Raw genomic sequence first — 17,446 nt, 5'->3', positions numbered from 1 at the left:
AACGAAACCTCTCATGCAGATATAAAAGGGTCCTTATATATACCCATTTATCTATTGCATCTATGAGCTAGTTCATACTATAGGTTGTAGTAATGGACCAAAGTGGCAGCAACGGGAGACAGAATTATTTACCCTCATCCTCTCTTTGCTCACGAGTCACACGGTGTGATAACCTTGTCTTACGCAAATTGTACTTTTCACACGTGTTCTGGACTATTGTTTAGCTAGGCTCCAGCAGTCTGGCATCCGTGGAATTGTATGATTTCCAGATTATTGGACTGAACGATAGCAGGGATCCTGAATAAAATTGCAATAGTTCAGTGTTCTCATTCAGCACCTGATAGTCCAGCACTATTAATCAGCCAGTGCTAGTGCAGCCGGCATTCCAGACTTTCAGGTGTCAGACAGTTGGAGTTCTATCTGTATGTCTGGATGCGGCATACGTTATTCGTATGGTCCGTGACTCGACTACAAATTGTACTTCACCTAATGGCCCTTTTACACGGGCCGACGGTCTTTCAAACGACTGCACGAGCGCCGATGTCACCGCTAAGGTCGTCAACACTCGTTAGTGCTTATACAGAAAGACTTGCCGCTGGATCGCGGGCTTCTCGTCCAGCGCTTCACCTCTTACATGAAGCGCTGACCAGGGAGCGTTTACACAGGAAAAGAAGCCAGCGAGGTTTTTTAAGCTGACTGAGAAGTCAGCCTAACAAACTGGGAACGACAAGTGAGCGATTTATTTATTTTTATTGTTTTTCGCATTCACTCTGAACAATTATTGTTTCGTTTGAACACATTTTGAGCGATAATCGTTACGTGTAAGTGGGCCTTGATTCATCTCCTTCATATTTACCGCAGGACCCAAAACAGAAGACCATATATGACCTCTTCCAAAGGTCGTTCTTGGAGGACGAGGCTGCCAATGACATAGATGAAGCTCTCTTGCTGGAGGCCTGTGAAGCGTTTGACCAAGAAATCCCAGAAGTAAATCTGTGCAAGAAAAGAAAGATTGACAATTAGAGATTTATTCAGAACCCCAAAACGTGCTGTACAGCGTTATATGTTTTATATTATATTTTGTTAACATTAAAGAGAAATTATAAAACGTCTGATCTCTTATTTATATATTAATAAGTGCAGTTTACATATGAAATTCTACATAAAAAGTTTAGTTGTATTATACTCCAGAGCTGTACTCACTATTCTGCTGGTGGAGTCACTGTGTACATACATTACTTATCCTGTACTGATCCTGAGTTACATCCTGTATAATACTCCAGCGCTGCACTCACTATCAGGCTGGCGGAGTCACTGTGTACATACATTACTTATCCTGTACTGATCCTGAGTTACATCCTGTATTATACTCCAGAGCTGCACTCACTATTCTGCTGGTGGAGTCACTGTATACATACATTACTTATCCTGTACTGATCCTGAGTTACATCCTGTATAATACTCCAGCGCTGCACTCACTATCAGGCTGGCGGAGTCACTGTGTACATACATTACGTATCCTGTACTGATCCTGAGTTACATCCTGTATTATATTCCAGAGCTGCACTCACTATTCTGCTGCTGGTGGAGTCACTGTGTACATACATTACTTATCCTGTACTGCTCCTGAGTTACATCCTATATTATACTCCAGAGCTGCACTCACTATTCTGCTGGTGGAGTCACTGTATACATACATTACTTATCCTGTACTGATCCTGAGTTACATGCTGTATTATATTCCAGAGCTGCACTCACTATTCTGCTGGTGGAGTCACTGTGTACATACATTTCTTATCCTGTACTGATCCTGAGTTACATCCTATATTATACTCCAGAGCTGTACTCACTATTCTGCTGGTGGAGTCACTGTGCACATACATTACTTATCCTGTACTGATCCAGAGGTACACCCTGCATTATACTCCAGAGCTGCACTCACTATTCTACTAGTGGAGTCACTGTGTACACATACATTACTTATCCTGTACTGATCCTGAGTTACATCCTGTATTATATCCCAGAGCTGCGCTCACTATTCTGCTGGTGGAGTCACTGTGTACATACATTACTTATCCTGTACTGATCCTGAGTTATATCCTGTATTATACTCCAGAGCTGCACTCACTATTCTGCTGGTGAGGTCGTTCGTTTTCCAACGGGACAGTCCTGGATTTGAAGTGATGTCCTGGGAGGTACAGAATTCTAAATGTCCTGATTTCAGCTGTACGATACTATATGCCGGAGGCAGTAAACCCTAAAGTTGGACCTTAAAATATAACTGTTATTATTAAACACTAAAACAAAATCACACTATATAAATTGTAAGATTCCATATTAACCACTGACCGTATGGACGGAGTGCGACAAACAACTCTAACCCCGTTGTTACCCCTTATTTCTTAAACTCATTTCCATCACTACAGTTCAGTTTAGCACAGCACCTCATTTAGCTGCTCTGAGCGACTGAAATTGTAGACACTGGGCTACTTTCATGTGTCCATAATCAAAGTGCTAACGACCATGTGCATGTGTAGTAAAGCTGAGTGTGTGACATGCGCATGTAGCAGAGCTGTGTGTGTGTGACATGCGCATGTAGCAGAGCTGTGTGTGTGACATGCGCATGTAGCAGAGCTGTGTGGTGCGCGTGAGACACGCATGTAGCAGAGCTGCGTGTGGTGCGCGTGAGACACGCATGTAGCAGAGCTGCGTGTGGTGCGCGTGAGACACCCATCTAGCAGAGCTGCGTGTGGTGTGCGTGAGACACGCATGTAGCAGAGCTGCGTGTGGTGTGCGTGAGACACATTTAGCACAGCTGTGTGTGTGTGTGTGTGACACTCAAGTAGCAGAGCGGTGTGTAATGTAAAGGTGTGTGTGAAACGCATGTAGCAGAGCTGTGTATGGTGTGTATGAGATATGCATGTAGCAGAGCTGTATGTGCTGTGTGTGACACACATGTAGCAGAGCTGTGTGCTGTGTGTGACACGCATGTAGCAGAGCTGTGTGGTGTGTGTGACGCGCATGTAGCAGAGCTGTGTGTATGAGTCAGGCATGTAGCTGAGCTATGTGCGGTGTGTGTGAGACAATCATTTAAGCAATGACGGTGACATCATCACAGGTCCTAAAACAGCAACCGTGTGCTTACAACACCAATCCCTTTCACTATACCATATCATTCAGTGGCGCATTGCACCACGAGAAACACTAGTACTATAATCAACACCTAATTGCTAGTATGGGCGCGGTGGCCTGGGTCAGTATAAGCCAACTAGGTAGAGTGTGCCGGCATCCTGCTTGGTCCACAACTGACCGTCGAGCCTTCACCGATGTGCCTGATCAATCATAAGCAGCCTTGTACTTTATAGGGAGGGCAGTGTGGGCTCCTTACACCGCCCTTTATTGCTCTGGGCACACACGCCGGTAGATGTTTGTTGCCCCTGTTTATACTGTCAACAGCGGTTGATATGGAGGTTTAAAATTTATATAGGGTGATTATTTTTAGTATATGGTAATAAGTTATATTTTAGGGACCCACTTTAGAGTTTACTGCTCCGGCTTGTGGTATCGTACCGGTTCAAGTTTAACCCAAGTGGCTCTTGACGCGCTATTTTTGAGTTCTAATATCAACTGCATCCTCAGGACACACAGCGGTGATGCCGGAAGCCATCTGTTTCATCACTCACACCCTCACTGCTCGTGACGGCAGCCTGGAGCAGATAGCCCAGAGGAGACCTGCGGACTGATCTCCTCTGTTAGATCAGGACTGGGAGATTTTTTTTTTTTCCAGGGGGGCATCATAGTGTGCTGGGCACGAAATGGTTATCAGTAGGAGCAGTTTTTTATGTGGGGCACTGCGGAAGAATCATTACAATGTGAGCAGCATCATTGGGGGTACTTTTTCTGTATGGGGCACATAGGGGCATCACTACAGCCACTTTTTCTGTGTGGTGGCACAAGGGGTATTTTACTGTGTGTGGGGCATCACTAGGGTCATTGCGTTGGGCACTAACGGCTTCACTGTGTAGGGGTGGTAAGAAAGCATCTTTTCTGTGGTGGGCACAGAAGGGAGTATTCTATTGTGGGGGCAGTAAAGAGGCATGTTGTTGGGAAGGGGGCATTAAAAGGGGCTACTTCTCCATAAGTCGGCACTAAGGTGGTGTCATACTGTGTGGTTGGCGTCACTTGAAGCTCATTTTCTGTGTGCGGCCACAACGGGTAATCTGTACTGTGTTGTGGGGCATTACTACTACAGGTGGGCACTGAGGTGGCATCGTATTGTTGTGGGGCACTAATAGGGGTTCACTGGAAGCACTTTTTCTGTGTGAGGGCATATTGCCTGTGGTGGGCACACTGTCATATTGTGGTCAGGGCAGCAAGTTTGTGAGGACGGTCTGCACATAACGGAGGACAATCTGGAAGTCTGTGGGGTATAAAGGGGCACTATTACCCTATGGGGCACTGAGGGGTGAGAGTTGTCACCCACAGGCCGCCCCTCTTTCCATGCTGGGAGCTATATTATATCTGCACGGATCTATGAGCCCCTCCCCTTATACTGAACGGCCTCTGATCCGTCACACGACGCTCTGCAGCCCGTTAATAAGGTGTGGGAAGCTTCTGTGTAACCATAGCAACCGCGAGCCTCTACCGGATGCAGCCATCTCTATGGTAAAAATCTAAACGCCCTCTCTTCTTACTTCCGGTACAGACACGATTCTATGGTGCGAGAAACCGGAAATGACGTTTGATATTTCAAACCAGTCGCGCGGTTCTCTCTGGTGGGCGGAACGAGCGAGGTCACGTGTTAGCCGGCCGAGGTAAGTGCTCCTCACAGGGATCATGTGATAGAATGTAACAAACACTGATCAGTGAGGTGCTGGGGGAGGGGTCAGAGGTCACTATGGGGCAGTATAGACCCCATATGGGATATAAGCCCCCAGATGTGTTTTAGAATTAGCAGATGTTTCTGAACTGTTTTGGCGTTGAAGTTGTCTCTGATGCAGCGGATTCTTTTCGCAATACGTATAAAAGAAGAGAGCGGATTTTAAATGAAGTCTGCCGGCTATTTTTCCTGATTAACCTCCATATGCCAGCGAGCGCCCGGATGCTGGTAAACACGTAATTACCCGGTGATGTGGAAGGATTGAGGTTTGTTCACACGCCGCGAATTTCTGCAGCGTTTTGAAATCCCAACTAAGGCCGGCTGCAGACGGACGGATCTGAATGGTGGAATCTGCAGCGTGTCCGCCTCCTGGTTCCACCGCAAACGCCATCCGTGCTATGGAAAAGCCACTTATTTTATTTTGCAATTATTTGTTTTTTTTCGTGCCCACGAGCGGAAATTAACTGATTTTTCTGCTCGGGGAGGAAAATTTAATCAAAGTCAGCGGAAGCCGTCCGACCCGCGGCCCCTCTGCTATCGACATTGCGGAAAGGTCACTGGACCCGCATCATTGCCTAGCAACGGGGCAGGAAAATCTGTACTGCGCATCTCTGATGGATCGCCGGCTGAACCATCTGCAGTACAGAAGGCCACCTGCACATGACAAAAAAAAGGCAGGCATGCAGGGTCACCGGCCGGGCACAGGGTCGGATTCCGGTCGTCTGCAGCGGCCATAATGAATGAGTGATTTTTATTTTTTTTTGTCTACACAGAGTGGAAAATGTCCACTGCATAATTGTGCTTGCAGAGCAGATTTTAATGTTGCGTGTTAGAAGGAGCCGATCGGGAGGAGGCAGCTGAGGACCCGCAGGAGAACGGAGAAGTGCTTCTGCCCCCTTCTTTCCAATCTACATAGTGATGAATGCACGTCACGCACTAAAGAATGGAAGTATTACTTCCACTACATGAGTCGGTGATCACATGACCGCTGGGCGTATCCTGTTGGAGCAGAGCTGCAGGGTCCTGGCGGACCCTGATCAGCTCTGCTAGTGATCTATAGAGGGGGGGTGTTTTCCCCTGTAACTGAGGCTCCTATGGATGCTGCACTGATGGATGCCCCAGCGACAGCGGAAAAGTGTGTACATAAAGAATACAACAATATGAATGGCCCCCAGAGGCCTTATATGACATCATGGGGGACATAGGTGTTAAAAAATACAGAATAAAATAAAAATATATACCGTATATACCGGCGTATAAGACGACTTTTGAACCCCGAAAAATCTGCTCTGCAGTCGGGGGTCGTCTTATGCGCCGGTAATACAAAAAAAAAAAAAAGTGTAAAAAAAAAAAAATTTATTACTCACCTCCCACGGCGTTCTGTCGCGCTCCGGCAGGATGTCGCTCGCTCCGGCAGGCTGTCGCTCGCTCCTCGTCCCCGGCGCAGCATAGCTTTCTGAATGCGGGGCTTGAAATCCCCGCTTCCAGAAAGCTAATACACACGCCGGCAGCCATGACATCATTGAATGGCTGTGATTGGCTAAAGCACACGTGGCTTCAGCCAATCACACTATTCAATGACATCATTGAATGGCTGTGATTGGCTGAAGGCGCACGTGTTAGCAATCACACCCATTCAATGATGTCATTGAATAGTGTGATTGGCTGAAGCCACGTGTGCTTTAGCCAATCACAGCCATTCAATGATGTCATGGCTGCCGGCGTGTGTATTAGCTTTCTGGAAGCGGGGATTTCAAACCCTGCATTCAGAAAGCTATGCTGCGCCTGGGACGAGGAGCGAGCGACAGCCTGCCGGAGCGAGCGACATCCTGCCGGAGCGCGACAGAACGCCGTGGGAGGTGAGTAATGAATTTATTTTTTTTTCTCCACTGTATACCGGCGTATAAGGTGACAGTTGGGGGGTCGTCTTATACGCCCCGTCGCCTTATACGCCGGTATATACGGTACATTAAAAAGAAAATAACCCAAAACCGTCGCTATATGCGCCCTGCAATCCCAAACTATACATATTATATATCAAAACGTCCAAAACAAATGAGTAACCCGTTCCCATACTTTACTTTAGTGTAAATATACTAATTTAAAAACTAGTTCTTTATATTAATACACAAGGACAGGATTGTTTCATCGATCCATAGAGCTGTATATGGCGACCTGTCATCGGCCCGACATCGATCCATAGAGCTGTATATGGCGACCTGTCATCGGCCCGACATCGATCCATAGAGCTGTATATGGCGACCTGCCATCGGCCCGACATCGATCCATAGAGCTGTATATGGCGACCTGTCATCGGCCCGACATCGATTCATAGAGCTGTATATGGCGACCTGTCATCGGCCCGACATCATCTAAGTGTTCTACAAAGTTTCCTACTTGTACCTCTTTTCGTTCAGAAGGTATTCCTGGTGGCCCTGATTTTAGAAGCGCCCTGCATAATGAGACCTTCTGCAAGTTTATAATACATCTTATCTGTCAATTCTTCATTTACAAGAACTCTGCTTGCTGTCAGCAAATGGGAACAATGTTACTTATTCCATGTCAGTGTAGACAGTCCTCTGTCAGCTGAATACAGCAGCACCAATCTCTCTCCTGTCCGTGACGCCACATTTATACCTGCACAGATATGAGCTGCCGCTGTGAGAACGGGATTGTCTGTCCGTGCCGCCAGCGATCACATGACCTCTTTCATCGCGTATCTTTTCTCTTTCAGATGGATTTATTAGAACAGTTTCTTGCTGGAGATGAAGAACATCTTTGCTCCTACTCTGCAGAGGAACTCGAGGTTTGTCTTCAAGATTAAATGACATGTAGCAGTTTTATAGCCTGGGCAGAGTTGTACACTGCCTAGTTTGTGGGTACTGAAGACTCGCTCCCCAAGTCCATCATGGTTTGGGGGGATTGTATTCACCTCTGGCATTGGGGAAAGCTGTTTTTGGCCTGCATGTAAACGCGCGCAGAGTATTTCCGGAGAGGAAGACGCCGACCGTCCCAACTCACCTGTTGTGTTATCATCCGCAGGTAAATGTTCAGCTGCTGTCCGACCTCGTCCGATCCCACCGACTACAACTGAACAAGACGGAGGCCGAGGTGCAGAATCTGGAGGATGAGACCACCGAAAGGTAGAAGTACCAGGTGTCATCACCTGCCCGGGTGAATATAGGCCTGCAGGGGGAGCTAAGCTGCTAGGGCGCGTCTAATGAACAACTGTGCTTATTCATACAGAGGAGGGCGAATGCGATCTGTTGGGAAAACTGATCTTTTTTATGTGTTTTTGCTTTTTCCCACGCGCAAGTGTCACACGTTTTTTCTGCACTTAAAAAAAAAAAAAAAAAAAAAGAGAAGGTCCTCCAATTGTTGTCATTTATAACTCCCGTTGCGGTCAGTAAGTACGTGGAAAAAGTGGCATCTGCTCACATGTCGGGCGAGTCCACTAAGTTTAGTTTTTTACTGTACCCATTGACTTGAACTGGCGATTCTTGTCCTTGAATCAGACCCAGATCTTACCGGCATGCTGCGATTTGATGGTGGCTTTTTGTAATACACATACCGTGTTTACCCGAAAACAAGACACTGTCTTATATTAATATTTGCCCCAAAAGAGGCACAGTGTCTTATTTTCAGGGGGTGGTTTATAATACTCACCTAGCAGCCGGCGTTCGAGTCCCTCGCGCAGGTCTCCGTCGCCGCTGCCGTGTTTTCCTGTACGCCGACATCACTTCTTCCCAGTAGCGGGGCTTGAATACCCCACCTCCAGCAAGCTAATGCTCTGAATGGTTAATCAAGCCCTGCGTCAGCCAATCAAATCCAGCGCTTGATTAACCAATCACAGTCATTCAACGATGTCATTCAATGAATGGCTGTGATTGGATAATCGAGCACTGACTCTGAGTGGCTGATGCGGCGTTTGATAAACCAATCAGAGGATTGGTTTGCTGGAGACGGGGTATTTAAGTCCCGGTACTGGGAAGAAATGCTCTGTCGGCGTTCAGGAGAACACAGCAGCCTGCAGCGACACAGCCCAGCGCGAGTGACTCGAATGCCGGCAGCTAGGTGAGTGTTGCTTTTTTACCGTGTAATCTAGCCAGGACTTATTGTTAGGGAGGGCTTATATTTCAAGCACCATCTGAAAATTAGTGTAGGTCTTATTAACGGGAAAACACAGTACTATATTATCCATCTGAGTAAAAAAATGCTCATGGATAGAACCATCAAAACCCAGGTGTTCTATGTCAATGCAACTTTGGTCTGGTTAAAATTTGGGCCGTACTAACACAGAAAAAATACCTGAGTGAATAAACCAGCAGCTGAACTTTAGTAATAAGAGGGGGAACTGTTATTGTTTTTCTATACAGATACCACCCAAAATGGAGATAACCAGAGTAACTGTAGCGGTTGAGAGATTTCAGTTTTGAAGCATGCAGAATAGTGAGTGCAGCTCTGGAGTATAATACAGGATATAACACAGTGTAGGATAAGTAATGTATGTACTCAGTGACTCCACCAGCAGAATAGTGAGTGCTGCTCTGGAGTATAATACAGGATATAACACAGTGTAGGATAAGTAATGTATGTACTCAGTGACTCCACCAGCAGAATAATGAGTGCAGCTCTGGAGTATAATACAGGATGGAACTCAGGATCAGTACAGGATAAGTAATGTATGTACTCAGTGACTCCACCAGCAGAATAATTAGTGCAGCTCTGGAGTATAATACAGGATGTAACTCAGGATCAGTACAGGATAAGTAATGTATGTACACAGTGATTCTACCAGCAGAATAGTGAATACAGCTCTGGAGTATAATACAGAATATAACAGTGTAGGATAAGTAATGTATGTACTCAGTGACTCCACCAGCAGAATAGTGAGTGCAGCTCTGGAGTATAATACAGGATATAACTCAGGATCAGTATAGGATAAGTAATGTATGTACACAGTGACTCCACCAGCAGAATAGGGAGTACAGCTCTGAAGTATAATACAGGATGTAACTCTGGATCAGTACAGGATAAATAATGTATGTACTCAGTGACTCCACCAGCAGAATAGTAAGTGCAGCTCTGGAGTATAATAGAGGATGTAACTCAGGAACAGTACAGGATAAGTAATGTATGTACACAGTGACTCCACCAGCAGAATAGTGAATACAGCTCTGGAGTATAATACAGGATGTAACTCAGGATCAGTACAGGATAAGTAATGTAATGCTATATGTGCCCTGTAGATGGTGCTCTTGGGTGAATATTCCTGTGTACATATGTAAAGTTGTGGTACTTGATGATAAGGTGTTTCTACTTGTGCAGTCAGTAACTTATAAGACTCTTCACCTTTTTTTCTTTAGAAGCTTGACCAGAGCGTTACTTGCCTCCTGGCTGGCTCAAGTTGTCGATCTGCAGGAAGCTCTGGAGGAAGAAGAGAAAACTCAGCAGCAGCTTAAGGCAACAACAGATGAAATGGAAAGATTAAGTGAAGCTGGGAGCGCAGAGTCCTGGTAATCCGCTCGCGCCTCTTTGCTCTTATTGGATTGATATGTTGCTGAGGGGAATATCATTAGGATCATCACCCTGTAGTGAATTACTGTATCCTGTGTCGGTGTATCCATAGCTTATAGAATTCACAAAGTTTTTCCAAACTTTTGCCAATGAGAATGTTTTTCTTTATTCACATCTAAAGCTAATTTCAGAACTTGTTACCAGTGAGCAGTGCATTGTGGGAGTCTAGGTGCCTGTTACAGAGCTGAGCTGTCGGGTCACATTATAGGATGAGTAAAAGTGTTTTCTGTTACCAGGGAGAATAATTTTGAAAGTGTCTCTGGATGTGGATGGAGAAGACAACAGCAAGTGCCGCGACCACCTCACAGTCTATGTGCAGCTGTTTAATTAGGAGGTTTAATTACTTGTACTGTATAATCATTCTGTCCTTATTGTAATGGAAATCATCTCTCCATGTACTTCCTGCTGAGCTCTGTCAGATTAGCTGCAGTATAAAGCATGGAGGAGGTACAGCACAAAAGCCTGAGTTTCTGAAGGAAAAAAAAAAGAGTTAAGGCCCTTTTATCGCTCAAAATTCGTCCAAACGGCCGAAAATGAGCGATAATCGTTACATATAAGCGCGGTCATCGCGCACTTTTCATTTGAACAATGGATTTTAGCTCTGCATAAAATCCATCGTTCAGCTGTTGAAAGACTGAGCAAATATATTCCATTTAATGTATTTAGTTCATCTTTCAAAAGACTCCAGAATGTTCTCCTCGCGGCATGTTTACACAAGCCACAAGGAGAACAATGGAATGATTCAGCATCTGTTTGCACAGCTGGGAGTGTGTTTAAACTTATACTGGGCTCTGCAAATAACTCCTGGAGGTCCTTTTACATGCAAATAAAGATGATAAAGTGTTAATGGCCATTAATACTTTATGGAAAAAGATCGCTCAATCCTTTAGTTGTTTGAAAGATTATCTTTGTATGTGAAAGAGCCTCCAGGAGTTGTTTGCAGAGCCCAGCGTGTGTTTAAACAGACGCCCAGCTGTTATAATAATAATCTTTGTTTGTATAGCTTATTATTTCGCAGCTGCTGGCAGATTACATTGTTCTCTCCCAGCTAGTGTAAACATGTCATGGAAAGAACAGTGTGTGAACTATTGAAAGATAAACGCTTTATCTCTCATTAGCTGAACAATGGATTTTAAGTTACCAGCGTTCAAACGAAAAGTGCACGATGCTCGCGTTTACATGTAACGATCGTCACTCATTTTTGGCAATTTAAACGAAATTTGAGCGATAATTGTTGCGTGTAAAGGGCCTTAAGAAGATCTGGATGGCAGTTTACTGATTGTAACTGATAATTGCAAGAAAAAGTCCAGCATTCACTTGCTTCTTCAAAGTCTTAGGCCGGTCTCACACAACCGGATTTCAATTGCAGAATCCACGATTGTAACCCGCACAGACGATCCGCAGTATTCTGCGCACACTGAAAAAATAGAACATTCGCATATCCGCCCAGATGAGGGGATGGTGATCGCAAATTTCACAAGTGGATTCAAAATCCCAGCATGTTCTATTTTTCTGCGGAATCCGCATGGACAGCTTCCATTGAAGTCAATGAAAGCCGTCCGACTTGCAGATAGGCCACGGGTACCTACGTCATCGCACTCCATGCCCTCCCGTATCACATCTTGTATCCAAGCTAGAATCTTATATCAACGTTACAATCATGCAAAGAAAGTTTCATTCAATTCTGCCACCTGCCAGGGATTATTTTTGACAATGAGTGTATATAGTTGCACAATTGAAATATCAGGTTATTGAGCAGGTTGAATAAGCTAGCTGGGGAGGAAATACGAACTTCACTCTCACTACGTGAAGCCTTGTGGATTCATACATTGCAAACTATACAGCCTAAATGGTTAAACGGGAAGTATGAGATCATTTGTGTGGTTCTTTATTTTGTTTTTTAGGTGAACCAGCGAGGTCAAGAATGAAGCCATGAAGGGCTAATTCACACGATTGTATGTTTACCATATATTACGCGGGCTCTGTATGCCCGTGTGATACATGGTAACTCGCAGGCAATCAATTACATTGTCTTACACAGTTCCGCTTACATTAGCGGATTAGAATTTTGAAATACGCGAGCGCAAAAAAAAACGCAGCATGTTCTATCTTGCCATGTATATACATGACATAGAGCCCATTGTTCTCTATGGGTGTGTATATACATAATATGGAATTGCGTATGGGCGGCAGGTATACATGTCATCACTAATGGGCGGCAGGTATACATGTCCTCACTAAGCAACGGCGTGGGAAATCTAAAAAAAACAAACAAAACAGGTGTACCGCACATAACAGCGTGCGTGAGTACACAGTCATGCAGAGTACAATTTCGCAGCAGTACTGCAGGGTTACGCTGCGGGAGCCGTGCGAGCTCGGTGGAATGGAGATTAATATGTATTGCACTGATAATTTATTGTCTTTTGTTTCCTTTTTTCTGTGTGATGTCAGAATTGGGAGACCTAGAGAAGCAGTTTGTAAACATTGTTACCATTTAATTGTGATTGACAACATAATGTGATACTTCAGTTAAAAAAGGCTGGACGGGCCAAAACACGTCCTGCAAAGTTTATTGACTGACAGAATACAGATTTATGGAAGTGCAGTAAAGAGACTTTGAAGCAGTAAGTGGGCGCCACGACTATTTCTTGGAATTATTTGGACGCTATCCACGAGCATCAGAAGGTGAGCCAGAAGTGCTGATCAGCAGAGTGTCTGCTTACTGATCGTAACTGGGCCCTAAAGATAAGCCAAGTAGTCGACACTGAAGAGAACAACTAGCGGTTGAGGACCCTTTAACACGGGCCGATACATTGTTCAGATTCCCTCATCCAGCAGGGATCTGAACGATGTAAATGCCCCACTGAGCGATGAATGAGAATTCGTTCGCCTCTCGTTCATCGTTCAGTTTCTGCATGCAGAAAACTGAATTTAAAGGCGATCAGCCCGAGTTAACAGGCAGTATCACTTATGAACGTCTGCCTGTTTATTGTGAATGGAGGTGGGCCGGACGGATATGTAAAAGCACAGGAACGATTATCGCTGGGACGACCTGGATAAGAGGGCCATTACTCCTGATATGAAGGACACAGTAGCCTATAGAGAAGGTTCCTTGCTGCTTGTGCTGCCCTTACATCAGTTATTCTTCTCCTGTTGTGCAGTGAAGTCTTAGAAATGCGACTGAAGGGAACTGAAGATCTCTTGTCCGCAAGCTGTCAACAGGAGAAGGCTCTTCTGGAGGAAGTGGAAGTTCTGAAGACATCACTGGAGAAATTACAAGCTGCACTGGGAAAGATGATGGCAGAGCATGAGGCAGGTGAGGCGGCGATGGCAGAGCGTGAGGCAGGTGAGGCGGCGATGGCAGAGCGTGAGGCGGCGATGGCAGAGCGTGAGGCAGGTGAGGCGGCAATGGCAGAGCGTGAGGCAGGTGAGGCGGCGATGGCAGAGCGTGAGGCAGGTGAGGCGGCGATGGCAGAGCGTGAGGCGACGATGGCAGAGCGTGAGGCAGGTGAGGCGGCGATGGCAGAGCGTGAGGCGGCGATGGCAGAGCGTGAGGCGGCGATGGCAGAGCGTGAGGCGGCGATGGCAGAGCGTGAGGCGGCGATGGCAGAGCGTGAGGCGGCGATGGCAGAGCGTGAGGCGGCGATGGCAGAGCGTGAGGCAGGTGAGGCGGCGATGGCAGAGCGTGAGGCAGGTGAGGCGGCGATGGCAGAGCGTGAGGCAGGTGAGGCGGCGATGGCAGAGCGTGAGGCAGGTGAGGCGGCGATGGCAGAGCGTGAGGCAGGTGAGGCGGCGATGGCAGGGCGTGAGGCAGGTGAGGCGGCGATGGCAGGGCGTGAGGCAGGTGAGGCGGCGATGGCAGAGCGTGAGGCGGCGATGGCAGAGCGTGAGGCGGCGATGGCAGAGCGTGAGGCGGCGATGGCAGAGCGTGAGGCGGCGATGGCAGAGCGTGAGGCAGGTGAGGCAATGATGGCAGAGCGTGAGGGTGGTGAGGTAACGATGGCAGAGCGTGAGGCAACGATGGCAGAGCGTGAGGCAGGTGACGCAACGATGGCAGAGCGTGAGGTAGCGATGGCAGAGCGTTAGGCAGGTGAGGCGGCTATGGCAGGGCGTTAGGCAGGTGAGGCGGCTATGGCAGAGCTTGAGGCAGGTGAGGCGGCTATGGCAGGGCGTGAGGCAGGTGAGGCGGCGATGGCAGGGCGTGAGGCAGGTGAGGCGGCGATGGCAGGGCGCGAGGCAGGTGAGGCGGCGATGGCAGGGCGCGAGGCAGGTGAGCCGGCTATGGCAGGGCGCGAGGCAGGTGAGGCGGCTATGGCAGGGCGCGAGGCAGGTGAGGCGGCTATGGCAGGGCTCGAGGCAGGTGAGGCGGCTATGGCAGGGCGCGAGGCAGGTGAGGCGGCTATGGCAGGGCGCGAGGCAGGTGAGGCGGCTATGGCAGGGCGCGAGGCAGGTGAGGCGGCTATGGCAGGACGCGAGGCAGGTGAGGCGGCTATGGCAGGGCGCGAGGCAGGTGAGGCGGCTATGGCAGGGCGCGAGGCAGGTGAGGCGGCGATGGCAGGGCGCGAGGCAGGTGAGGCGGCGATGGCAGGGCGCGAGGCAGGTGAGGCGGCGATGGCAGGGCGCGAGGCAGGTGAGGCGGCGATGGCAGGGCGCGAGGCAGGTGAGGCGGCGATGGCAGGGCGCGAGGCAGGTGAGGCGACGATGGCAGGGCGCGAGGCAGGTGAGGCGACGATGGCAGGGCGTGAGGCAGGTGAGGTGAGGGGCAGAGTTTGAAGCTGGTGAAGTGCACAAGGTGACAGCAGGTGGTTGGCAATACCAGAGCATAGTGTAGTAGAAGAGAGAATTGCAGAGCATCAGGCAGGTGAAGCATACAGAGATGGTGGCAGCGCATTGAGCAAGTGAGGTAACAGCAGAACACTGGCCAGGTGAGGTGCACAGTGTGATGACAGTAGAGCAGAGCTTCTGGCAGTTGAGGTGACAACGGAACAGCATAGTGCCGATGAAGTGTACAGTGATGGCAGCAGAGCAATTGTGCAGGTGCACAAAATACAGCAGCGGGTAAGGTGCACAAAGTGACAATCGTAGGAAAAGGAATTGGGCAGGTGAACTATACAGAGATGGCCGCAGAGGATGGGGCAGGCGAGGTACACAGCGGTAGTGTGTCCAGAACCAAGAATAGTCAGCAAAGCTTCTCTCATCTGTGGACAAATCCTCTGACGCTCTTCACATGCAGGATTTTATTTCCATCCTTTCAGTGGAAACAGAACTGCTCGCTGTGCAGAACCGAGACCCTGCGGCTGCGCAAAGCCCCCAGACACAGGGTGAGGTGACCCAGGTGCTCAGAGCGTGCATGGAGGAAATGGGCTTACTGAATGTTCTAGCAACAAAACATCCGAAGAAATGAGATTTGCCATTCTATAAGGTAAGAGAAGTCTTTTTTATATATATATATATAATGTGTGTGCGCTGTAGCCGGCCCTATCCGCACCCATTACTGGATACTTGGGAGAGGGTATCCTTGTCCTGAGATGAGCTGCACTGTGCAGCATTGGTCACAGCAGGACAACTCTAGAACTGCCCTACCCTTGTAGTATTGAATCCTAACTCTGACCTGGTCCTGTTTGTGAAGTAACGCCCCCGGTCGCACTTGGCACTCAGCTTGTGGTTTTTTTTTTCTCCTTCAGTTTTGTTTCAATTTAAAAAAGGAAATCCGCCTTCCTGTGTCCTCCTGGATTCCGCCCATCCCCGCCGCTCCTGGGAATATTTCTCCTTCAAGATTTCTTACTTTGTTGGATTTGTCTTTTTTATTCGATCCAAAGGAAGTTTCTGCGATCAGTGCAAACAAGCCAGGACTGTGAATGGTTGGACGCATCTCGGTGCAATTCCAGAACCGTCCTGCAGGGGGCACATGGTGCTAATTTAATCTCTTTCTGTGGAATGAAGAAATTGATGCTAAAGTCTTCAGATGTTCCTGACCTCCGTGATGTCTTATATCAGTGCTAATACCGCTTAGTGTATCTGTGGATTACGGTACTTTATGACGGGGCTTTTACAAAGTAATGGACTGTACAGAAGTTTTCTATATGTTTTCTGTGTGTATTATTACTGTAGCTTACGTCTTTGATACCCACTTTCTAGGGAACACATCTCTGATTTGTGCCCTGCATTTCCTCTATAACCCATGTTGCAAAAAGTATGAGGGTGTCTTTACATTTCCGTTGGAGAGCGCTACATTCCATGGACTAGTGGGGAGTTATGTTACAATAAATGTGTGTCATTCTATATAGCATCCTCTCTGCACCGCACAATGTGCCCGTTTCATCATTAATGTAACGTAAAGTATTTTTAAAAGGGACCTTGTTGTATTGTATGATTAGAGCTGATCAAGTTGTTCCCCACATGCCAATTGATCAATAAATTGAGCCCCCCCCCTTCCTGACTCGTTATACTGGGATGAATTTTCCTAGCCAATCAACAGAGCTGAGAGAGTCACATGATCTACTTTCTTGCAGGATCTCTGTAACCCCTGACTGACACCTCTACCCAGTAGGTCCACTGTGATAAAAACTCACACTACCTAAAAAATAAAGGAAATTGGACATTTACCTACACCCCCCAAGTAGCGTGTCCCACTGCTGGGACCCCCAGTCATCTGCTGTAAAATGGGTCAGAAAGTGTTCAATATCCCTCCAATGCCATCGGTATAAATCAGTAATGCATAGAATCTGTAGCTCTCCGGAGTGGTAAATGGGCTTTATAGCTGAGCCCCAACCCTCTCCCTATTGGACTTCCCTGTATGGTAATTCTCCCCGTGACCCCGGAGTGCGGCATAAAATCACGTGACAAGTTTTCCGTGGATCAGTGTCAGTGTGAATCCACATTAGATGGGAAAATCCAGAGATCTGAGCAACTTCCAACAAAGCCCGGTCATCGGTGCTAGACTAGCTGGGAACAGAATGTCACTGCCGACCGCATAGGGCTTTCTCAAGT

At 47.4% G+C, this 17,446-nt stretch overlaps 2 protein-coding genes across 3 annotated transcripts in view; both read left to right on the top strand.

Annotated features, from left to right (window-relative positions):
• Nucleotides 1-1,108, top strand: part of SMARCAL1 (SWI/SNF related, matrix associated, actin dependent regulator of chromatin, subfamily a like 1) — a 28,154-nt gene extending 27,046 nt beyond the window's left edge. The window contains exon 17 of the mRNA XM_066575557.1: nt 862-1,108. Within this exon, the coding sequence (XP_066431654.1) occupies nt 862-1,023 (162 nt within the window). The 3' untranslated portion in view covers nt 1,024-1,108. The remainder of the gene's footprint in view (nt 1-861) is intronic.
• A 3,640-nt stretch (nt 1,109-4,748) lies between these two features.
• Nucleotides 4,749-16,742, top strand: LOC136576344 (golgin subfamily A member 1-like). Of its 2 annotated transcripts, none has more exons than XM_066575554.1 (7): nt 4,749-4,814; nt 7,614-7,685; nt 7,922-8,022; nt 10,246-10,395; nt 13,618-13,772; nt 15,712-15,878; nt 16,141-16,742. In XM_066575554.1, exons 2-6 carry the CDS (start codon nt 7,614-7,616, stop codon nt 15,858-15,860), a joined length of 627 nt encoding a protein of 208 aa, XP_066431651.1. In that variant the 5' UTR covers nt 4,749-4,814; the 3' UTR covers nt 15,861-15,878; nt 16,141-16,742. The 2 variants fall into 2 exon arrangements, with proteins under 2 accessions (XP_066431651.1, XP_066431652.1); XM_066575555.1 differs by lacking the exon at nt 4,749-4,814 and adding an exon at nt 5,672-5,762.
• The last annotated feature ends 704 nt before the right edge of the window (nt 16,743-17,446 follow it).

This window comes from Eleutherodactylus coqui, chromosome 8, assembly GCF_035609145.1.
Source record: "Eleutherodactylus coqui strain aEleCoq1 chromosome 8, aEleCoq1.hap1, whole genome shotgun sequence".
NCBI classification, from domain to species: Eukaryota; Metazoa; Chordata; class Amphibia; order Anura; family Eleutherodactylidae; genus Eleutherodactylus; species Eleutherodactylus coqui.
Note: the sequence above shows the minus strand (reverse complement) of the source record. Positions and strands in the feature narration are given on the sequence as shown.